Below are 24,891 nucleotides of genomic sequence, written 5' to 3'. Positions count from 1 at the left end.
TATTAAAGTATTTATAATCAATATTCAATGCAATTAGTCATAACAGTTACAAAAAACTGCACTGCAGTCTACAATATATGCAATATATTTCGAATTAGAACTTATTGATTTTCGAATTAATGAATATATACATGTATTATACATGCTATGATGTATATTATATAACTAATGACTAAAAGTCTATTTCATGATGCTATATTCAATATTCCTGTAATAATGTCCTAACGGCCTTTTTTCTGAGGATTATTTTTTTTTACCTATTTAAAAAAGCACACATATTCGAGCGTGGTCACTCGATTGCTACTCTTGCTCGGACATTAAAATCGAAAATATTCCTCAACTTGTGTAAAATCACACTTCACAATCGTTTTCAATGTACATTACAGCATAGGTTTCAGAAAAAAAGGCGTCCCGTAAAGTACAAATAAACCAAAAAAGAGACTTTAGCAACATATGAAACCTTGCTAATGCCTAAAAGGTAAAATTGGTGAAATAGAAAAAGAATTAAGATACTAGCAGGCATTATAAGCACCAATTTCGAAGAACTATATAAAAGTATTTTTTTTTTTTTTGTCATATTTATTTTTATTTGTACAATCTGTATAAAAAAATATTTACAATAAGTACAATGGAGATAATGATAGTATATATTGGTAATTGGACATGGTTGACTTGTTGAAGAGACTATTCATTAATAGCACTTCATGGCAGGATGGTGGACTAGTCTACTAGTCGATTAGTAGGTCACGGCACCAGCTACGCTTTAAACGTCGGCCAGGGTCGCCCGGGATTGTTCGGCAAGATAGGTTTTGGATGAGAGGGTTTCGGTGATTTGGAAGTTTAAGGTGGAAACGTTTATAGAGGGTTTTGGCGACGTTTTTTACTGTCGGAATGAGGAGGTCCCTGTGGAGGGTATCATTTGTAACATTAAAAGGGGCTTTGGTTATCTGCCTGAGGCATTTGGATTGAAATGTTTGGATTCGGTTTATGTTGGAGTCTTTGGCTGAACCCCAGAGTTGGATTCCGTAGGTCCAGATAGGTTTGAGGAGTACTTTGTACATGAGGATTTTATTGTGTAGTGAGAGATGTTTGGATGATAGGAGGAGGCGAAGTTGTCTTTGACGATTATTTAGTACAAGTCGTTTGTTACGTATGTGGGTAGCCCACGTGAGTCGACGATCTAGGCATAAGCCTAGTTAACGGACATTTTGAGCGGTCGGGAGTGGTTGGTTGTTGAGTGTGATAGAGGGACAGCTTATTGGTCTGAGAGTGAATGTGCAGTGAATGGATTTGGATTCATTGAGTTTGAACCCCCATTCTTTGTACCATGTCGAGAGGATGTCAAGGTGGGTTTGGATTCTGCTGGATGCCTCGAGAGGGTCATGGTGAAGAGCCAGGATGGCTTTATCATCGGCGAAGTCACCGGATTTAAAAGTATTAAAAGAATTAATAGTTGAGTAGGTATCGAAGATACCAACTTAAAATAGAAAAAAGGTTTGGGTGGTTTACTATGAATGAATTGCACTCTACAACCAACCCTATTGTACCTACACAATGTAACAAACATTCAAATTAAAAAAAAGCGGGTAAGTGGATGTCGCTCTGCTGTACATTATGTGTCTAAGAGGTCGCTGTAATGGATGGTATTAAATTTGAATTCAATAATGATATCAAATCATTGTATACGAAAAACGATTATGAGAGGAGATGGTATGTCAGTTTAGGATATTTTATATCGTTATTCGTTACTACTTATTATTAATATGCAGGTAGCCGGTAAGTTGAATAAATATTATTCTTACATTTTCAGTGAAAATGGAAAAATGTTAAATATACCTAAATGTAAAACTGGGCTGTTTTCGAACCGAATTACAACAAAATGATAACCGTTATTATTCTTGGTGTGAATTTGCAATTTTGTCCAAATTTGAATTTAAAAAGTATAAAAAACCTGTGTTCATATAATTTTTATATTTCTTAGTAACGGAAAAACTGCTTAAGTGGAACCTTATTTAACTTTCAATCTTTAGCTATAACAGTTGAAAATTGTATACATTTTAAACTATAAAATAGTTTTCAATTTGATAAATATTGTCCAAATTTGAACTTAAAATGCTTATAAAAAAAAATCGTGCTTATGTGTTGTTAATATTTTTCAACTGCTATTGTAAAGAGTTATCAAGAGTCTTGTATTAATTTTTCATGCTTTTTGACACAACCAATACAATTTTATTGACATTTATAGAAAAAAAATGAAAATTGAAAATGTCCGTCAACAGCTCAAAACGTGTCAAAATATTTTTTAAATTTTATCGATTATCTGAATTGATGAAATAAACATTTAGTGTAAAATTTCAAGTGTTTACAGTTATTCATTTTTGAATTACAACAAAAGAAGAAAATCGCTAAAAGAGAAATCAAGTGAATATCCAATGTCATAAAAATTTCAACTTCAAACGCTCATAAAAATTTAATGTGACTTTCCGGTAGAAATTTATTTTTTGATTAAGGTAGGCAAACCTGTAAGGAATCTTGTATTAAATTTTTAAGTCTTAGATATAAATAGAAAAATTATGATGAATTTCTAACTAAATATAATATGCTAATTTTTGTGATTTTTATGAATTTTGTCAAAATTCAAGTTTAAACGCTCATAAAAAATGACTGAAGATTAACTCTTAATTTTTTTTTAAATTTATATTAACAACAACTATTAAGGAACCTTGTACTTCATTTTCAAGTTTTTTGAAGTGACGAACATTTTTTTATCAATATTAGTTTAAAAAAAAGAAATAATATTTGAAAATTTCATATATGCCTATAAATAGTTCACACAAATCAACCACGATGACAGACACAAAAATAATAAAAATAAAAACACACATCATTGTAAAATCTATACATTCAACTCTTCGCTCAGAATCTAAATTGTTGATTATCACAAAATAAATGTGAAACCTATAAGAAAATTACTAAAATTTTGATCATACTCAAAATATTACTGTTGTAAGTTACTACCATTTATTTCTAAATCAAAGTGTATGAAATGCAGTGAATAACACACACACAATCGCCCTAAGTTTGAGAAATTAAAGCCGAAATGCGCAAACTGTTGTAAAGAATACACCGAAAATTGGAAAGTATGCTTTGCGTATACAAATGCAAAAGAAAAAGCTCATACAAAAAATCTATTGTTAATTGTGATTTATAGATTCATCACTTATTGTTTTTAGTTTTAAGTCTGAATGTAGAGAAAAAATTCGAGACGTAAGGATGAGGTGCATTTGTTAACTTTTTTAGAGCAATGTTTTGAAATGCTTCAATTACGTCATAGCTGCATACAGTATGTAAGCAGTTTGATACCTTGGAGCATAGGTGGAAATCATACCTATGAATGGACAAGCATTAAGATTTAAATAATATGGGTAATATTAGTATTACGTTTGCTTCTGCCTATATTTTTATATTTTATACACTCCAAACTTAAAATATAAATTTTATTTAATATTTTATTACAACGAGGAGAAATACAGTAGAATACAGTTGGTAGGTGATAATATATTAATACCTACCGCAGTACCGCTACTATACCTATTCTGCAAATCTAGTACTAAAACTATTAAAATGTAGATGTTTAACTTATCTACCATTGATTTTAAATACTTTATCGAAACTATATTAGTAGGTACATACAACATACTTACATACTACATAAGTTATTGAAATTTCTCCAACAAATAATCGTACCTACTAAATGATTTTTGTTAAAATAATGTCGGTAGTTTTTATAATGTTCAGTAATTTGTATTGAATGCTTTTTTACAAATATTTATAATTATAGACTTGCAATATATTATATATATCTAGTAATCATTCGTTGTAGGTAATTAAATATTAGTTAAATAATAGCTTTAATAGCTTAGAGTTTGTAAGCTGGTGGAAAGGCGGTATTTATTATTCCCTGTTATACCTACCACAGGTATCGTGGTATTTGGATGGATCACTGTCAGCTTGGCAGACTACAGTTTGCAGCACTGTAGTTGTTAGTTTCCGATTTATGATAAGTACGGGTGCGAAGTCGCGAAGATGACAATAACAACCTTGGGTCGTTTCCAAGTCTCTCATTACTTTTGTTGGGAGAAAAAAAAACGCCAGTGTTTTTAATAGACAGTTCGACAAAAGGATTGCGTAAAATGAACTTTTGGAGTTGACCGTATCGTCGCCGTTTGACCAGTGTTATTCTTCGTTAGTAATCAATTGCTCATCGTCGTACGTTTGTGTGGAAAAATCTATCAACAATGTCCACGCCAGCTAGGAGAAGATTGATGAGAGATTTCAAAAGGTAATAACTTTATAGCGACCACATCATCGGGCGACTAAAAATAATCTCTTTGTTTTTACCCGATTTGACGGTCTTACTTGTTTCTAAAACCTATTGATATTAGATTGCAGGAAGATCCGCCGACTGGTGTAAGTGGAGCACCTACTGACAATAATATTATGATTTGGAATGCAGTTATATTTGGGTAAAGCTATATCTACTGTAGTGTTGACAAAGACAAACATTCCAGCTTAAAATGTTTTCTAGGCCACATGATACACCATTTGAAGACGGTACATTTAAATTAACTATTGAGTTCACTGAAGAATATCCAAATAAAGCACCAACAGTGAGATTTGTATCAAAAATGTTTCATCCAAACGTGTATGCAGATGGTGGTATATGCTTAGATATATTACAAAATAGATGGAGCCCTACATACGATGTATCTGCCATACTAACTTCAATTCAAGTACATACTTACTAATTAAAAACCATAATTTAATATAGCTACATCTACTCTGGGCATCTTTTTTAATGTCATAAAATATATAGATTAATAATTGTAGACCATATTTTATCTTGTAACTTAAAAAAGCATGCTTTATGTTATTATCGTTATTAGTTGTGACTATTGTAGGCGAAGATAAGAAATACCATGGTTGACTTTGGTAAAAATAATAATAAATTAGTCAACAATTATTTTTAGCCATTTGATAATTTTTTACCTACTCCTAAATAATTTTAATTAATAAATCATGATTCTTATTAAAAAAAGGTGCCTAATTATGTAGATATTTATTACATAACAGTATTTGATATTTTGTATCATTTTTATTATTTAGTCATTACTCAGTGATCCAAATCCAAATTCGCCAGCCAATTCAATGGCCGCTCAGTTATACAAGGAAAACCGACGGGAATACGAAAAAAGAGTGAAGGCTTGTGTAGAACAGAGTTTCATTGATTAATTTTTTTTTGAAGTGCTTAACATTTTCATCTTTAGTATTTATCAAATATGAAGAAAAATAAATATATTTATATATATATGTATATGTATAATATGTATTTACATTTCCAAAAATTCAATATTTTTATTTTATGAATTTCATTTTTCTTTTATTTGGTAAACGATTGTTATATTTTGTGGCTTAAAACTAACATAATACATATAAATATATAATTTAATTTAAAAATAAAATGATTAAACATGTTTGAAATGATTAATCAATTAGAAACATAAAATGAATTGAGTTTAATTATTAGTTCCACAATTCTATTTACTGATATATGTCTAGTCTTGATAGAACTGTAAGTATTATTCATTTAAGATTGTTATTTACAATTATATTTTAGAATTTTTTGTTAATTAAGAACCAACTCGCCGAGTGATAATTAAAAATTATAATTAATAACACAAATGATCAGTGATCATATCGATTTTTTAATTTTTAGAATGGAACTAAACTACTTTACCTAGTGAATTTTTTTTTTGTTAGAACTTAATTTTGGACAGATTTTGATTGCTCAATTTTACTTAACTTGCTAAAATATGTAAAAAATCATAATTTGTGTTAATAGTATACTCAAGCATTGTGTGTGATCGTAACTAAAATTACAAACTTTAGAAACCTACAACTAAAAACTAGAGAGCACCTCAAATTTTCTTTTGTACTATTGTTCTTAATTCATTACTATACATTAGATCCAAATAGTAAGTTCGCTCGGTAAAGGAGTTTCATACCAAAATAATAAATTCTTCCTGTTTATTTAATATTATCTTATAGTCCAAAGTATTGACAAAGATGAGTCACAATAATTCATAATTTGTGGCTAATATAGGTTTGGTTTAAATTTTAATGAGATCATACATTTATTTAATATTTTTTATTCTCTTTGTATGTTGATGTTAATTTACTATAGTATTATTAAAAAATTACATTGGCACAGAAGTACAGGCTCTAGAGGTTCTTTTAATTATGTCATATGTCTTACATTAAATAATATTTTTCCATCCATTTTTAATTTGTGAATAGTTTCTGATCTTTAATAAGCTTATTTTTTTTTTTGAAATTGTATCATATTCTTTGATCAAAATAATACATTTTGACCCAACAATTTTATAATAGAATTTCGATTGGTAAAATACTTCTAATAGATTATATTAAATTATTCTCCAATATTTGGAATAAATACACTACCAAAGTTTGAATATAAAATATTTATTACTTATACTAATTATTAATGCAATTTGTTTTATACTTTTTGTGTATGTAAAATATTATAATATATAATTTATTTTAAGGTAAGTTCGCTCAAAATGTAGTTTCAAAAATAATAATAATTTAACAAAGCTTTCAAATATCTTATAAACAATAAGAACATAACATTGAATTTAAATAAGGTGAAAAAATGTACCACCAGTCTTTATACTTATGTGTGAAATTTGTGCTGTCTATGATTCTCGTGAAACATAAATATTTTAAGGGCAGAATTATAAAATAATTTTCATAGCATTAAATATCCATGATCAATTTTGTTCTTGATTTACTTGATTGCCAATATTAACTTGAAGTTCTTCATGATGTCTTTCTTTCTTTAAAAGTGTAATTAATAAATCGTTTTCAGAAATGTCATTAGATATTTCCAAATTATATGTATTAACCTAATTCAAAAGAATTTTATTGATTAATTTAGAAAAAAAATAATTATGAATTTATGAGTATAGGTAAGTACCATCATTAATAAAGATAAAAAATATCGAGCAACTTCTTCTTTGTCAAGTCCTCCAACTAATTCTTTGAATAATTTTTTTTCGCCTATGAATTCAAAGCAGCTCAATATACGTGTTCCATATTCATGTACATCAAACTCTGTTCTTTTTTCTTCTTCTTCTAAAATTGGACGCAGGTTATTATGCCATTCCTGTACTCGTTGTCGCATTTTAAGTTGTTCATTCATCTAAAGTATTAAAGAATAAAATAACATTTCTTTTATTAAGTGAAAAATTTAAATCACCATTTCTATTTGATTTAGTTCATGTTTCTGCATTTCTATTGCATTTCTCTGATATGATTGGAAATTTTCAATATTGGCATCCTCAATCGGTTCTTCATTTTCTGGTTGGTCAATATCTCCAAATAAATCATTGTCATCATGAATTGGACTGTCAAAGCCTATAAATCCTGGTTCATCTGCATCAGTTCAACAAACAAATTTTAACTACACACTTTTAATTGTGACAATCTACTATAAAACATATATATATATTTTTTTTTAACATTAAGATTTATTTTTATTTTTATTTAAATTAATATCGAAAGATTACTGGGCCTCACTGAGGAAAACTCGTGTGGAGGCCCAGAGAGGTCACTCCCTCACTTCGCTTGCGGACAATTTAAATTGAAAACATCGCTCGATTTTCTACGATGTAAAACCATTATAGGAAGGTCTCAAAGTAACTTAACCTAACCTTGCTTCGAGAACCTATTGAGATGAATTTACATTTGAAGTTGAAACTTTGAAAGGAAGCTTTCGATTTAAATGATCCGAGCGAGTGAGTGATCCCTGCAGAGTCTAAATGTACTATGGGGATGGTATTCACAATTTTTCTATGAAAATTTATTAATAAGATGTTAAGTTTTTTGGACAAGCAATGTTAGATAAATGAAATAATAAAAAGCAGGGACCAACCAACAAACGCATTCTTTCTTCCTTATTATTTTTGCATAATTTAAAATCTTAAACTTTTGATACAGTAGCCATAATTAAAACCAAATCTAATCTTTTTTTTCAATTATTTGTAAAAAGTGATTTTATCCGTACTATATACTATGTAGCAGCAATTCTAACCAGTGCCCAAGGACACCACAGCTCATACGAGTATTAAAAAACATTATTTACAATTTATTGTAGTTTAAGAGAAAAAATTGTTATGTTAAGTATGTGCATTCAAGAAAAAATGTATTACTGGACAGTGTATTTTTAAAAGAGTGATTGAATGTTATCTAATAATGCAGACCTTTCATCTACGAGATTTCTAAACACCTCAAACAACTGAATTTGAGCAATATTGAAATATTTCGTTACAGCTTGAAAGGTGTTGTTGAAAGACCATGATTGGGTCCATTCTCAGTTTATGAAAAACCCTCAAACTTATTTTAAATAGAATACAAAAGTTTGATCAATATCACTTTAGAGTCAATAGAAATTCATGCATTGGATTTTGGGTATCTTTGAAGAATAAACGTTTTGAAGATTTGAGACAAAAAGTAATATTATTCTCTTTCCACCATTTGCTACGACTCATTAATAATAAGCAGGATTTTCAGATGACACTGTCACTAAAACCAAATACTAGGTTTCAAACTTTGCCAAAAAGAGCAACCACAAAAATCTCATTAGTTATTAATTTTACAGATAAGTTTTTCATTGTTGAAGCAGTTTTTGTCTAGAAATATTTTTTTTTTTATATTTTCAACTACAATTTTGTGATTTGATAGTAATATGTGAAATACAATTACTTATTAAATCGGTTATTAATGAGAACTAGTTTTCATTTTTATCAGGTTCCTCATGGTATTCACAGAAAGGCACCACTAGGTAAAAAGGTTGGGAATTTATAGAATAATATATTCATACGTCCTAAAATTTTAGATTCTGAGCTGAGCAATAAATATATTGATTTAAATATTGTTTTTTTGTACACTTTCAATTTGAAAAAAAATCTGAAATTCTAAGCATGGTTGCCAAAGTTATTTTTAATTGATACTAATAACTATCAATATAAAAAAGAACATTAGAAGCTACTAGATGTAATAGTAAAAAAATAACGCTAGGCACTAAACTAATTTTGTATTCTAGCATAAATAACAATAAGGACAAAATTGTACGGAGAAAAATAACTCTTAAACTAAACAATTTTATCACATCTCATGTAAAAATATCTGGTAATTGGTTCAATTAGCTCTAAGTTTGTTGGAATATCTACTTTTTGTTTCCCAATCCTACTCACTGGAATAATCAGAACTATAAAAACCCGTAAGCAATTAATAGTTATAAATTCAATCAAAATAGTGAATGACACAGCAGGAGGGTGTCAAGCTAATAGAAAATATAATCTTAAATACACTAATAACAAAAAAAAAAACAAGTCACTCTGCTGTACATTCATGAGCTTTGTCATTAAGTAGATCGCTGTAATGGATGTTTTAAATTTGAAATCATTGCATAAATAAAATAATTTTATGCAGAGACGGATATTTTATAAATTATTTATTTATTGTACTAACATATCTTGAACTGATTTTTGCCAAAACAATGCATATTATATTATAATTATTTGAACATTATATAATTTACCATTATTATTAACTTATAACCAGTGTGAAATTAAAATGAATCTATAGATTGAAAATTGAATTATGATACCAAACAGTTATAACTAGTGAACATAACAGAGAAGTATCAATTTCTTATAAATTATATTATTTAAATTGCAATATGATAAATGAAATCATTATTTTTTGTTTCGTTTAAATATCCCAATCGCATAGAATTATGAACTTGAAATGTCTATAAGCAAAAACTTATACATTCAATTTATTTTTTGATTCCAGTAAGAACAATTAACGAGGAACCTTGTATTATATTTTCAAGCTGTTCGGTCAAACATAAAAAATTTTGACATGTCAGCCCAAAAATAAAAAAATTACTTAACATTTCGGCTCTATAAATAGATCAAAAAGAGCAAAAATATTTTAAAAATTAGGCATTATTAATATAAATGTTTAATGAAAAATTTGAATTATAACAAAATTGAACATACCACCATTTTTCAATCTTTCTTCAATTTCTTTATCATGATCTAAGAATAATTGGTAACATTATTAGTATTAATTATGATAAAAACTGGTCATGCATAAACTCAAATTTAAAAAACTTACAGCCAAATCGTTCTTTTTCTTCCTCTGCAAAACCAATGAAAAAATTTGTATCAATAAAATTTGAAGTAGGAATATTTATGAAATATTTTAACATTTACCTATAGTGCGTTTTTTTTTAAGTTTAACTATTTCAGATCTTTGGACTTCCAGTGCATCATGGACAAGTTGTCTAAATACAGTATCAGCATATAAACCAGATTTTAATCTAAACATTTGACATGTTAATTCTGCTACAGTATATGTTGGTAACCACATTCCACCATCCTAGAAATTTTTCATATCCAAAAACACGTTAAGAAATTGTAGTTTAATCAAATCTGCCTAATATTAGCCAGCCATTGTTTGAGTTGGCTTGATATAAGAGATATGTATATTTTAAGACTGATATTATAAAAGGAATTTATTTTTATTTTTTGGTATCTAGGATAATAAAAATCTTTAATATTATTAGCATTAGGATATTTATGGCATTTTTATTTTCATAGATTATCTAATCTATCAATTACAATATAATATTTATTGAGAAAATATAATACTTGAAAATATCCCAACTAACAAAACAAGAAATTATACATACATAATATACACACAAGTTGTTTGCGGTTACATAAGCAAAACCCATTATAAACTTATTTGAAAATTAAAAATAAATAAACAAAACTTTCAGGCAATGGACACTCTAAAAAAAATCAATTGGTAGAGTCGATAAATATAATAAACCAATAGTACCAGGTGAAACAATAATATTAAAGAAGCAATGAAAATAAGTCTAATCATACCAAAAAAAAAAAACTTTGAATAAGAATAAAGTTCTTTATAAAACATTGTGAAAAAAACATTATGGAATAATTACAAATCTACTCTCAATGCATAAACCAAGATTGCAGAAGCCTAAGATAAAAAACGAAGAATTAAAAGGATTAAACTGGAACCACAACATAATATTATCAACAAACAAATTAATAAAACCATACAAGCAGAAGTAAAAGATGCCCTACGTAAATTTTTACATGCAAATGTCACCAATAAAATATACAAAATAGAATTTATAAAGAAAGTTAATATTTAATGTAATAAATGGAAATGCATCAATTTGAATATTAAGCGGAGAAAATCAAGATAAAATTAGCATACACCCACCAATGATAATAGAAAAAGTAAAATATATACTCAGAAAGTGTAACAATAAAAGCTATGGTGACAGAATCACTTATAGCCTTAAACTAAAAAATAGTGAAGAATTTTTTAAGTATTTACAACTATATAACACAGAAAAAGGGAAATATAATATCTATTCTAAAGTAAGGAAAACATAAACACTCAATTGAAGGATTCAAGCCAATCATTATAAAAAAATAATTGAAAAATTGTCAACGCTTATCGAATAATATGATTTTTGAACAAAAGGAACTGGACAAATGTATTCCTAGCACTTTAGATGTGGCCTTGGGACTAAATCCAAAAAAACAACTGAGACATTTAAAAGCAAAACTAAAGTGTATGTCATAGTTATATTTATAATTGTAAAACAAACAAATAGTCTATGATGTGAATGTCACATTTATGATCAAAAAAATAAAATATACATACAAAAAATGTTGTAACACATTAAGCATTAGTGACTTTTTAAGAGTGAAATGAGCACAATGAACCAAATACTACAAAAACTATTTGTACTATAAATGTTTACATACTTCTTTTTTAGATCCTCTTTTCTTTACACAAGGTTTGTCTACAAAATTATTATCCTTGGCATTTGAAACTGGATCCCATACATCATCATTCATTTGAGGAATTTGGCTAACATTTAATATATTTTCTGGACTATAAAATAATATAAGCATTATCATAAAAGTGCAAGTTTATACTCAAAAGTATTTTATTTACTTTGGCAGCATAGCATTAGCAACACAAACTTCGTCAGTAACAGTTTGATCAAAAATTACTGGGTCGGGAGTACTCGGTAATATTTCATCGATTTCATCGACTTCCATTAAATTCACTGGCAACTAAATAGTTATAATCATCCAGTTAAAAAAAAAACATGGTTAAGCTATTTAAATTGATAATAATAATATACTGGGTCAGTGCTCTTTCGATAATTGAGAGGAGTTGCAGATTTTGGATCTTCATTAGTGGGACAATCAAATTCTTCATTTACAGCCAAATCGCGATTTAAAGGATAATTTATCCTTAAAAAAATAATTATAATCAAAAAAAATTCAATCCACATACGTTATTCTTTTCAGTAATATTCTTACATATAGTCGTATTTCTTTCCAATATTATCTCCATTTCCAATACAGATATAAGGTAATATTTTACTGTACTTATTATCTACTTTTATATTAGCATTGAGTACAATTCTTTGTACAGGTGGTTTTTTACTCAAATTTATAACTTTGCAGTCATAAATTTTTACTATGAAAGAATGTACAAGTTTATATTATTCATTGACAATTAGACAACATTTACATTGGAGGTCATAATTTTGGCAAATAAACTTACATGTTCCAAAAATGTGCTCTTTAATTGGTTCAAAAGAAGAATAAAATTTCACCTTTTTTTCTTTCTTTTTTTTTTTATTTCCTGTTTCGTTCTCAGTGTCAAAATCATCTGCATTAATATTATCATTTATTCGACTGTTATAACAAATAAATATTTATTATTATTTACATTTATAATCAAATCATAATAATGGTAAAAATATTATAATATACACCAACTAGAACTTAGATTTCAAAAAATTTAACTTATAAATCAAAACATAAAATACTAGTAATAAGGAGAAATTATTAATTTATTAAACCAATACCTAATATTGGTATAGTATTGAAAGTTAAACAGTTGTATGTATGTGGATGCTACGGCCACTTGGCTACCATTAAAAAGATAGCACAATAAGGTACACACTGGACACTTATTGTAAAAGAAGAGGACAATTAAATAGCTCATTAGGTATAGCAAAAGAAAATACTTTTGTGGCTTGGTTTAGCATAGTGTTCAGTCAGGATTCAGTCACAAACCTTTTCCAAGTGCCAGAAGCAACCACTGTCACAAGTTCCAAGATGGGTGGCCACCCTGGTTCTTGGTGACAAATCCTTTCATACACGTGTTCTGAACCAACAGTACCTTCCCCCACAGTTAAAACCATCTAATAACCATGCAGTTAATCAGATGCTATCAATAAAAATAAAATTCCAAAAATCATATTTTTACTTCCGTTTGGAGAATGGCTGTAATAAAAAGTAGGGTTTCAAAAATAGATAGTTATAATAAATTATAATATAACTCATAACTAAAGACCAAATTTAATTGATAATGCAACTTTTTTTGCAGTTAAGATAAACCAAATCTGATCAAATGTATAGCACAGGGGTGGCCACAACGAGGCTCTTAAATCAATTTTGTGCGGCTCTTGAACTAAACTTAGGTTAGGATAAAATTAATAAATAAATAACTAACTAAAATTAATAAATATATAATTTCATTAGAACCTTAAGATAGTGGTTTTTATTGCCGTCGGTTTTGTTATCATTTCAGTCGTTATTAGTTAAAGATTGTCACTGTAGCGACGGTGACAGAGCTTTTAATATGTGTAGGTAGCCAAAAATAATCACTGTGTGTTTCGACCGCGCCAGAGTTCCTCCGTTTTACAAACATTGCTTTACAATGTGGCTCACCCGAATTAATTTTAGAAATTTGCGGCTCCCAAAATTAAGGTTAGTGGCCACCCCTGGTATAGTAGATATATACTTTATGTGTTATGCCTATTCAATTTTAAAAAAGCAATTTTTTACAATTTTTTACTATTTCGTGTATTTAAATGAACAAAATATTTAACTCAGCTAAATTTATTGTATAAAAAAGCTATTAGGACATACCAAGTTTTAGTTGTAACTTGTAAGTAGATAATCTATGGTTGTACCATAAAACCATTATTAAGAGTCATAATCAATATACAAGTATATACATCATTTTATTATTATCGGTACCTATTATCCGATATGGATAATTTTAGTTTACTAGAATGTTCGGCGTAGCCACCAGTGCGTCTATCGTGTGCCGGGTACACCTTTACCTCTCAAACCTATTATTACAAGGTGGGGAACATGGTCAAATGCTGCACTTTTCTATGCAAATAACTTTGAAAAATTTCAAAATGTGATTGAAAATTTAAAAGTTGATACTATCAGTGGGGAAAAGCTGAAACAACTTGTACAAAATAAAACAGTAAAATGTGATTTAGCATTCATAAAATTACACTTATCCGAGTTATCCATTAATCTTAAAAACTTGGAACATCAAATAATGAATTACTTGAAAGCATGAATATGTTGAGAAAAACTGAAGATATTTTAACAAATATTACTGATCCAGATAGAAGAGAAGTTAAAGATAAAGAAGTTAAAGATAAATTTATGTATATAAATGAAAAAAATGAAGGCTATAAAACTATTATATCTTATTACGAAGTTATGGCACTTGTTAGGTAAAAAAGATGTAAATTTAGAAATAACGCCTACCTTATCGAATTGTTTTAAATATGTACCAATAACTAATGCAGAAGCGTAAAACATAGTTTTTCTTTGTACAAACATATTCTAAGTAATAGAAGATTTAATTTTAATGAACATAATTTGGAAATGTATCTAGTAATCAATTTTAATTAAAAAAAGTAACATTTATCTAATTTTTTTACATAACTCGAATTTCTATAGTGCAATTTATTATGCAATTCTTACTTATTTTTTTGTGCAATTATACAATTTTAATATGCAATTTGTGAGTGTTTTCAATGCAATTAAATCCAGTCTCTATTCATAACGTATATTTCCCAGGGCCGATCAATAAGGAATTAGAGAGAAAATGTATCTATGATGTTATAAAGTTGGTTGGTACAGCGAACCAGATAATATACATAGTGAACATGAAATTAAAACTTACTAAGCTCGGAATTTTCCAATAAGTTTCATCATAACATCAATTAATTCATCAACTCTTTTTTGATAAATAAGTATGACATTTTGAATCATTAATGCAGCTTCTACAAATACTAAAGAACCTCCATCAGTAGATAATCTCAAGTGATGCAAAAACGAATCCAGTTCCTGAAATGAAAACACATTATACATACCTACATGTGAAATATTATTTTCTACATACTGAGGATTAGAATTACCTTAATAAGATCATATTGAAGAGGTTCACATTGTTTTTTTTTTGTGAGTGATTCGATAGGCCGTAATAAATTTTTGAAAGCTTCATCAAAATCACTATCGTCTTGATATTTACGTACAGAAATTTCAGCTGAAAATAAAAATATTTATGATATTTACATTAATGGTTTTATTAGCAGAAAATTAATAAATTATTAAAGTACCATTTGATTCATTTTTTGAAAGATCGAACATTGTCGTATATTGTATATGTTATCCTGAAGAACTAAAATATAAATAGTACAAGTTCTGAAATTTGAAATATTATTAATAATTAGTTTATTTTTTATAAAACCTTTAAGTAATAAATTAAAACATAATATTATACAAACACTGGATAGGCATCTCACATTACTCATCTGGTTTCTGTCAATATTGTGTTATTATTTTTAGTTTGAAAGATAAAATATCCAACAACTATTTCTAGCTGTATTTTCTAGTGTATAGAATGTTTTGAAATTTAATATTTATACAAAATCTATAATCAGACATTTGTTTTTAATTATAGTATGCCTAATATGGGATAATGCTAAACAATAATTTATGATAATTTCAGTCAGAGACAACATAAGTGAGTATGGGAACTTCTTACCATTAAAATTTTTTTAAATATTTAATAATACGTAATTTAAAACAATAATAAGCAAACACTGACTTTACCTTAAGTTTTTACCTCCTTACAAATGAGTCTAATGAACTTTCACCAGTTTCCAAACTTTTTTTAAATCATCATGTGTAGTTGTTTTGTAAAAAAAAATATATCTTTTATACTAATACACTATTATGTAACTAATAATTAATATGCTTTTCTTAATTTTTTTTTTTATTTGCATATTTTATCGATTTTAACTTAAAATCTTAATAATTTCATAACTTTAATAATAGATAACAAATGTTTTGAATTGAAAAATAAAATAAAAGAAACGGCATCATTCAAGTTGTATATATAAGTTTATTAATATTTATTTATTAAAATTGTTGATTAGTATATATCTTAAATTGTACAGGAAATATTTTCAAACCATTGAATATTATTAACTATGTACCTATGTATAAGTATTAATTAATAAGAATATAAGAATATGAATTCAATTAAATCACCAATGACATTTTAATCTGGTAGCAATTGCCTCTAAAAATGATACATGATTGGCATATAATTTCAGATTTCTATCTAAATCTACCCATTTCACTCCAACTGCATCATCTCCGGCGTGAAGTTTTAACATTCCTACATGATCCCCTTTCTCATCGTGAAAAAGAGTTGCAATGGTTTCCATCCAAGCATTATCGGTGTTTCTAGGATCATCGACATATCCAGAAAAAACTTCTACACCTTCATTAAATATTTTCTCTATTTCTTTTTCTATTTTTACAACATCTTCTTTAGATTTTTGCAGCGAGTTCATAGCTTCTTCCATGAATTCTCTCTTCAAAGTAGTTGAAATAACTTCTCCAGAATCAACCATACCACCAGGTAATGCCCACTCACCAGAATCTTTTCTTTGAATAGCAACAAACTGAAGAATAGGTTTATCACTATTTTCATTAAGTACATGTTCATTTTTAGATTTTTTCCAACGAGTAACAATTGGATCAGCGGCATGATTTGGACCCCAACGACCAAGAACTCCACGGCCAATTACACCAGTTCGACCACAAGGGTTCAGGGGATAACCATTTTTAATTTCATACATTCCAGTCAAACTAATTCTATTAACATAACCATCAATGGAATTCCAATTGGGTTGGAAGTCAGATACATTCAAATCTAGATCAGCCCACGGTTGACCAACAATACATGTTGATGTAAACAATGTTGGATTATATGAGGGGTATAGAGAATGCCAACTAACTTTATCATCTGGCACATGAAATCGAACAATTTTTCCATCTGTTTTAGGATAAATGTTGTTTCTACATTTATAGTGGAACATGATTTTGGCGAGCATTTGCTTTTCTTCTAGTAACAATAAAAACAAATAACTCATTTGGAATTTATTAGTATATTTATTTATTTTATTAAAATAAATACTTCAGGGCTCAGATAAGTAAAATAAAATGCAGATGATAACCAGCTCAAAAACTAATCTACATGTCATTCAGTCATTGTATATTAATTTTTAAGAGGACGCCACACCTCCATGTGTTGTTTCTATCTTACAAACGTACAACATAACAACAACTGTTTTGAGCAGGTCAATTTTACTCCCTCTGTATTTATAGTAGCATTACCAAAATTCTACAACACTTAGGGCCAGTTGCACCGTCTACGATTAAACTATGATTAAGCTTAATCAGCTGATAACAGATATTTAACCGGACAAATTCGGACGATTAAACTCCGGTTAACTTTAATCAGAGATGATGCAACTGGCCCTTAGGGAAGAACTTCATCTGTATTATTGAGTTTTTTTTTATTTGGATAACATAAATACAATTAAAGTTATCAGTTTAAGAATATAAGTTATTTTATTGTTTTTTTCATTCAATTATTAAAAATGATTGGTTAGTGCTAAGTACCAAAATAAAAAAAACGCTATGACACAGATAAAGTTTTTCTCTATGCATTAAGGAATTTTGGTAATTCTACTATAAATACAGAGGGAGAAAAGTTGTGTGGCGCAAAACAGTTTTTGCTATGCTGTAAGTTTGTAAGACGGAGACAACACATGTGGGTGTGGTGTCCTCTTAATAGTTGTGGAATGAAATAAGTGTATTTTGAAAAATGGAAAAACATATTATGTAATATTAAATATTAAAGTTAAAACCATTAAAATTAAAACTAAGTTTTAATCTTTATTTAGATTATATTTATATAGATTATATATATAGTTTAGGTATTGAAACTATTGTAAAAAATATGAAAGAATAGTATTAAAATTAATTCAACTATGTAGGTATTTTATCTATAATTTTATTTTATTGATTATAAAGTATTTTAACCTTAGAACCTAATTATTTATTGCACATTATTACTTATCAAATGTTTAAATTAAGTGTTAACTCTACAGTAGGAACATATATTTATCTATTGTAACTACTACTACTTCACTCTGAACTAATGATAAACTCAAATAGACATGGACATTGATGATTTGGTAAATTATTATGTATACAATTAATATATTTGTATAGAGATTATACTAGTAACATTATTTATTTTTACTATAATTGTTATATATACAACTTGAACTATAGCATATTAAAACTAAATAAAGAAAATATTACTTCTACATTTTAAGTAATATATAAAATGACTGTTCAACTTAAAACTGGCAATGAAAATATTCTAATCAACATAATATGGTTACGAGACAATTGCAGGTAAAAATAATCATAAGCTAAATTCTATTAGTTTTAAATAGAAAGAAAAAATAATTCTTATAAATATAATAAACCTACTCATATCAAATTTTTTTCAGATGTTCGGAATGTTATGATCATACCAATAATAATAGAAAAATAACTACTCAAAAATTCCTTGAATCAATTAATATTAAAATCCAAGATTATACACAAGCAGATAATAATTTATTCATAAAGTGTTAGATTTTTATATTTAAAAATAATTTTAAGTATCTAGATAAAATTTAAACCATATTTAAAATATATATTTTTTTATCTTAGGGTCTGATGGTCATAAATCTAAATATCTTACTAAGTGGGTGATTGACACATGGACAGGAAATAGAATAAAAATTGAACCAAACCTTTGTTTTGGTGAAGAACTTGAGAAACTACCATCAAAAGTATCTTATAATGATCTAACTCTAAAAGAAGGTCAAAAAGAATTGATAAAATCAATTTTAAAATATGGTGTAGGAATCATAATAAATGCAAGTATATATTATTATATTATTATAACGTTTTATTTTAATAAGAGTAAGTTGGTCACTTGAATTTTATAAGTACCTACAAATTAATTTGAATAAAAAAATAAGATATTTAGTTAAATATTATTCTCTTAAAAAATAATAATAGAATTAATAATAAAAATTGAAAATCACACGTACAAATAAAGTAGTTACTAAAAAAAGTGTAAAATGTATTAAGATATTATATATTTTTTTGAATTCATGAATTGATTTGGTTTATTTTACCTAACCTAAATGGCTGATAGGTGGGTGGCATGACCACTTTGCCTCCCTCTATGGCACCTTTAATGAGTACATTTCATTGATTTTATTTTTAGTTTTTTACCTCAATAAATTATACAAAATCTAAAAAGAAACTCAATAAACAATATTAAAGAAATAGTACCACGGGTATGACTTTAACAATAAGGGAGGTAATGGGGATAGCATAATACGTGATATCAATTATGTATGACGAATGTATACATCATAATATAAAATTCTGAGATTTTCAGAGGGACACATGCTTATATGTTAAATAATGTAGGAATATTTTCTGACTATAATACTATTATGAGTACTAATTATTAATTATCATGACTTTTTATTACTTTGGAAACACACTACATTTTGTAAATTATTATATTAACTTAGGTAGAACCAACATTGGAAGCTACAGAAAAATTAGTTAGGTTCATAGCACAACCACAAGAAACCTTATTTGGAACAATGTGGACAGTTGGAATTAATGAAAATCATAATGATCCAGCATATTTAAATGGTCCATTAATAGTACACAACGATAGCACATACTTCAATGAAAGTACTGGGTAAAAATATAGAATGAATAATCTTAAAATTAATGACTCAGATTTTTCTAATTTATATAATATAAGACCTCGTAAGTACCTAACATAATTTCATATTTCAGTCTCCAAGTATTTCATATGTTGGAAAGGGACATTAACTGTGAAGGAGGTTTAAGTACCATAGTAGATGGGTTTAAAGTAGCAGAAATATTAAAAGAAGAAAGTCCATTACATTTTAAATATCTTACTGAAATTGATATAGAATCTGAATATATAGAACCTGGTTTTCACTATAAATGTACAGGACCAGTCATAAAAATTGATCCTACTACAAAAGAAGTATATCAAATAAGGTAAATATTATTATTATTTAATATTATATAAGTAATTGAGCAACAATAATTATGACAATGTTAAAAAAACAGATTCAATATATACGACCGCAGTGCACTACCACCATCACGTGTTAATGAGTTTTACGAAAGTTATGCTCATTTTATAGAAATATTAGAGAGAGAAGAAATGTATTGGAATCATTGTTTGCAGCCCGGAACTGTAATGATTTATAACAATTGGAGAGTGTTACATGGCAGAACATCTTTTACAGGGAAACGGATTTTTGGTGGATGTTATGTATCAATGACTGAATTTTTAAGCAAAGCAAGGTCATTACAATTAATATCATAATATTTATCAAAACATAATGTAGTCAAATTATTTAAACATTGACACTATTGAGTGTAACCTATAAGTAATTATTGAAATATTGGTAGATGTACTTACAGTTTTATTATTGTAATTTGTATTTTGTAATATTTTCAGAGAATTATAGCAACATAATAAACAATAATTTAATTTCTGATAACTTGTTATTACTTATTATAAATGTTTATGAATACAGTATATCTTACTTTATTTTAATCAATGACTACTTTTTAGCGGTAAAAAGTCATTATCAATATTATGATAATTTACCATTAAATAAAATAATTATCAAAAATAATTGTGAATACCGTTATTAACTCGTTAATTTTACGATACGCACTATTCAATAATATTTCGATTGTGCTTAAATTTTAAAAGTTAAAACTAAAATTTCGATCAAAAGTCAAGAGTTCGAGACGGTTATTTAAATCATTTTCAACTACAATATGGAAGTAGCTATTTCAATTTTCAGCACTGATTACAGAATGATTTCCGACGCGTATCTACCAGCCTGCTATTTTAGCGTCCTATGCTGTGATTGTACCAAATATTGATAAACATATTTCTGGCTTCGGCGGTAGTAACAAAAATATACTTCACTCCTTCAATATTGTATTATATATTTATATATACTTATAATAAATGAATTAAATAATAACAAAATGCAAACACTCGAAATCATTAACCTCTATTATCTTTGAATTAGGTTATGTCAAATACCCTAAGCAGTAAGCTCCTGAGATAACTCAAAAAATCATGTAAAAACGATTTTACAATAAATCCATTTATTATATTATGTTGCGCGTGGGTCTGACAGAGATAGTGACATATTATGATAATATACATTCATGTCTAGGAATACTGAAGCATAAACCTTTTACCTAACTAACTCTTCCACAATACCTCTTTTTAGTTTTTATTTATTAGATATTGTCGATTGTCCTAGTTATTCTCTCGGTTGGGGGTGAGGAAGGCGCAGTCTATTAGTGAATAGCACATTGTTCTGTGTTAATACTTTTAGGTCTATGGACTGAAGAGAGAAAACTAAATATATTGCGCGGGTATTCCTAATTTTTAACAAAAACCATAGACCTTATACTAATAATATATAATAATATAATATAATAATTATAAGGTCTATGACGAAAACATATTTGGCGCTTATCGTTATCACGGAGGTACATAATAATTATTTATTAGTTATTGACTTTTGATCATAATTTACAAATTGTATAATAGCATAAGACAATAATATGTATGATAGAAGGTCGTTAGTCGTTACTATTAGCATGAACCATCGAGAAATATAAATTATTGTATTGGTTATCTATCTCGATGGCATAATATCATTTAAAGCATCAACATTCTCTAATGTTCATGAATTATGACAATAACTTATTAGTGAAAACACGACTAAATAAATTAATAATTATATATCATAATATTATAGTATTAGCTATTAATCCTTTTAATTCTAAATTATCTCCTCTCGTTTTTCTTATTAAATCTTATATTGATTACCCCAACCAGTCTTACCGAACAATTCACTTATGTGACCTCCAACTTCTACTTTTTCATTGTCCATCCTTATAGACTCTAAACGCCAAAGTTTACTCAATTCCCTTAGTGCCTTCAATATCCCTCTTAACCTTACCTCCATTTTCAACACCAATTCAGAAATAGTCTTCAACAAAATAATCAATTTTATTTTAGAGGCTAGTTTTGCTATTTAGCAAATTTAGCATTTTTTCTCAATGTAATTTTTTGTTTAATTAAGTTATATACTTATATGTAATTGTTGAGTCGTAATAGTTGTTAACTGAAAGCTAATAAAAATAAAAATAAAAAATAATATTGTTTATTATTTATTTAGCCGTATTAAACACCGTGATATAAATTGCGTTCGTGCTTTTAATTGTCCCAAATCCACTTAGTTATTTTTTTCTTCAAACATTAGCATAATACTCACTTAGCCATATTGTATAATATAGTCAGTAGAATCTAAAAAATAATAATAGTCGCTAGCCAGTACTCAGTAACTAAGAGCTAAGAGCATTATGAAATATGGCTGAGAGCCTTAACAACTTGTTGAATTCTGAGTTGTACGCTGTAGCTTTATCTATTATAAAATATGATCTAGGTAAGGTTTCAGCACAGAATAGATTTAATCTATTCTGTGGCTTCAATTCACGATCGTGTGTTTCTGTGGAAAATATTTATCTCACTTTGAATTGTATACATACCTAATGTATATGTAGGTATAGCTGCATTAAGAGGACGTAACACTTATCACTTTCTCCGTCTTACAAATTCGTAACATAGATCACGTGTAGCTTCATTATAGCTTAAAAATTAGAGTGAATCAACCTTGTATGAAACTTGATGGTAAGAAACTACCTAAGAATATAATCTGAGTTTGTATATTAGTTATTTACGATAGGTAAATTTCTTAGCAAGTTCTGCGTAATATAGTGTGAATTAAAAATGCTCATAACTCATTTTAAAACTGAACTATCGTGAAAAACCAACACAGAAACGCAGATAATGTTATTACCATTAAGTCTTACAGTAGGTCAATTCAATCTAATTTTGAAACTAACTAAGCTAAACGTGATCTGCTGAGCGTACATTTCTATGTTATGCACTTGTAAGCATGTTAGCATACTTTTTCATTGAAGCAAAAAAAAATACTAAGTAAAAATTGTATTACCTGGAATAACATATTTTATTATTTTGAAATGGCTTTATCATTGATCCAATACGGCATAATAGTTTGGGGTGCTGTAACCACCTTAAAATATAATTAGTCAATTATACAAAAGAACCTAATAAAAATAATCTTAAATAAACATAAAACATTCCCTTCTTGACAATTCTTTGAAACGTTAAGCGTAGGTGTACTTGATATTAATAATTTATAAAAAAAACAATGAATAAGTTTTATTTACAAAAGCAATTTATTTAAAACTAAAAAACAAAAATATGACTTCGGAAAAAATAATCTTGAAATTTGATTCGTCTCTTTGACAAGTTGGTTTAAGATTTCAAAACGTGATCTGTTCAAATTATTCACACATTAAATATAAATTTAAAAAAATTGGTTTTATAATAATCTTTAAATACTTATTTAGGTATTTTTTATTGTATTATTAAAATTATTATTTTTATTTTTCTCTCTTCTTTATTGTTACTAAATTCAAAATTAAATAAAATAAGTATACTGTTACTTCGTGACACGAGTTCGCCTCAGTGTTGAGTAACTTCTAGTAATAATCCATTATAATAATATGTATATTTGTATATTCCTCGAACTAGAACTTTAAGTAAATAAAATAAAAAATGTATCAAAGAAAAAAACTAAAAAAATTGAAAATGTCCGTTAACAGCTCAAAACTAGTCAAAATAATATTTTGAAAATACAATCGAGGCATAGAAAATGATAAAATAAGCACACGGTCTACATTTTGAATATCTGCAGTTATTTGTTTTATTTTTATACGAATTACAACCATGGTTGCGCGGTCTACGGATAAAAAAATAAAAAAATCGCTGCATGAGAAATAGAGTTAATATCAATTATTAGGTAGGTAATGTTGTAAAAATTTGAACTTCAAATGGCATTTTGATAAAGGTAGACAAACTTATGAAGAATCTTGTAGTCAATTTTCAAATTTAAAATATAAAAAAAAATATAAGGCATTTCAGGTATATTTGCATTTCAAACTCAAAATAATTTACGAACTTACCAACCCTCAACGACTTAGCCAAATCCTATTACTCAAAATTCCACTCAACCCTCCGCGCTCACTCAAACCCTATAATTAAAAGTTTATCCTCTGCCTCTATTATTCCTAGAAGGTTAAAAAGACAATGGCCAAGAGATCTGCTCAATACCTAATTAAAAAAAAAAAAAAATAAAACAAAAATAAAATAAAAAAATAATTATGATAAAATGAATTCAAATAAAATTCAAACCGTAATTTCTTGTCAGGTGGCATTGCTGGGAGCCTTCCTTCTCTTTTAATTGTTATATTC

The 24,891-nt window shown here is 27.5% G+C and overlaps 4 protein-coding genes across 8 annotated transcripts; 2 read left to right on the top strand and 2 right to left on the bottom strand.

Moving 5' to 3' along the window:
• The first annotated feature begins 4,088 nt into the window (after positions 1-4,088).
• Positions 4,089-5,628, top strand: LOC111040325 (ubiquitin-conjugating enzyme E2-17 kDa). The gene is made up of 4 exons (XM_022324199.1): positions 4,089-4,342; positions 4,446-4,526; positions 4,589-4,793; positions 5,167-5,628. Exons 1-4 carry the CDS (start codon positions 4,299-4,301, stop codon positions 5,290-5,292), a joined length of 456 nt encoding a protein of 151 aa, XP_022179891.1. The 5' UTR covers positions 4,089-4,298; the 3' UTR covers positions 5,293-5,628.
• A 1,156-nt stretch (positions 5,629-6,784) lies between these two features.
• On the bottom strand, positions 6,785-15,711 carry LOC111040321 (condensin-2 complex subunit H2-like). The gene is made up of 14 exons (XM_022324191.1): positions 15,650-15,711; positions 15,449-15,576; positions 15,214-15,377; positions 12,775-12,908; positions 12,528-12,687; positions 12,347-12,458; positions 12,154-12,275; positions 11,961-12,090; positions 10,365-10,530; positions 10,267-10,290; positions 10,149-10,187; positions 7,340-7,515; positions 7,058-7,282; positions 6,785-6,986 (listed from the first exon to the last, which is right to left on the bottom strand). Exons 1-14 carry the CDS (start codon positions 15,678-15,680, stop codon positions 6,852-6,854), a joined length of 1,746 nt encoding a protein of 581 aa, XP_022179883.1. The 5' UTR covers positions 15,681-15,711; the 3' UTR covers positions 6,785-6,851.
• Positions 15,712-16,473: 762 nt separating this feature from the next.
• LOC111040324 (ADP-ribose pyrophosphatase, mitochondrial) lies at positions 16,474-21,472 on the bottom strand. Of its 4 annotated transcripts, none has more exons than XM_022324196.1 (2): positions 21,063-21,472; positions 16,474-17,448 (listed from the first exon to the last, which is right to left on the bottom strand). In XM_022324196.1, the coding sequence occupies exon 2, from the start codon at positions 17,435-17,437 to the stop codon at positions 16,583-16,585; it is 855 nt and encodes a 284-aa protein (XP_022179888.1). In that variant the 5' UTR covers positions 17,438-17,448; positions 21,063-21,472; the 3' UTR covers positions 16,474-16,582. The 4 variants fall into 4 exon arrangements, with proteins under 4 accessions (XP_022179888.1, XP_022179887.1, XP_022179890.1 ...); XM_022324195.1 differs by lacking the exon at positions 21,063-21,472 and adding an exon at positions 20,935-20,983; XM_022324198.1 differs by lacking the exon at positions 21,063-21,472 and adding an exon at positions 17,521-18,275.
• LOC111040322 (trimethyllysine dioxygenase, mitochondrial) lies at positions 18,457-20,868 on the top strand. Of its 2 annotated transcripts, XM_022324193.1 has the most exons (7): positions 18,457-18,586; positions 18,687-18,812; positions 18,911-19,032; positions 19,116-19,324; positions 19,997-20,172; positions 20,274-20,504; positions 20,577-20,868. In XM_022324193.1, exons 2-7 carry the CDS (start codon positions 18,742-18,744, stop codon positions 20,836-20,838), a joined length of 1,071 nt encoding a protein of 356 aa, XP_022179885.1. In that variant the 5' UTR covers positions 18,457-18,586; positions 18,687-18,741; the 3' UTR covers positions 20,839-20,868. The 2 variants fall into 2 exon arrangements, with proteins under 2 accessions (XP_022179885.1, XP_022179884.1); XM_022324192.1 differs by lacking the exon at positions 18,457-18,586 and having other exon boundaries at positions 18,649-18,812.
• Positions 21,473-24,891: the final 3,419 nt, after the last annotated feature.

Source organism: Myzus persicae, unplaced genomic scaffold (genome assembly GCF_001856785.1).
Source record: "Myzus persicae strain clone G006 unplaced genomic scaffold, MPER_G0061.0, whole genome shotgun sequence".
NCBI classification, from domain to species: domain Eukaryota; kingdom Metazoa; phylum Arthropoda; class Insecta; order Hemiptera; family Aphididae; genus Myzus; species Myzus persicae.
The sequence above is the reverse complement of the archived record's forward strand: the minus strand, read 5'-3'. Positions and strand labels throughout refer to the sequence as shown.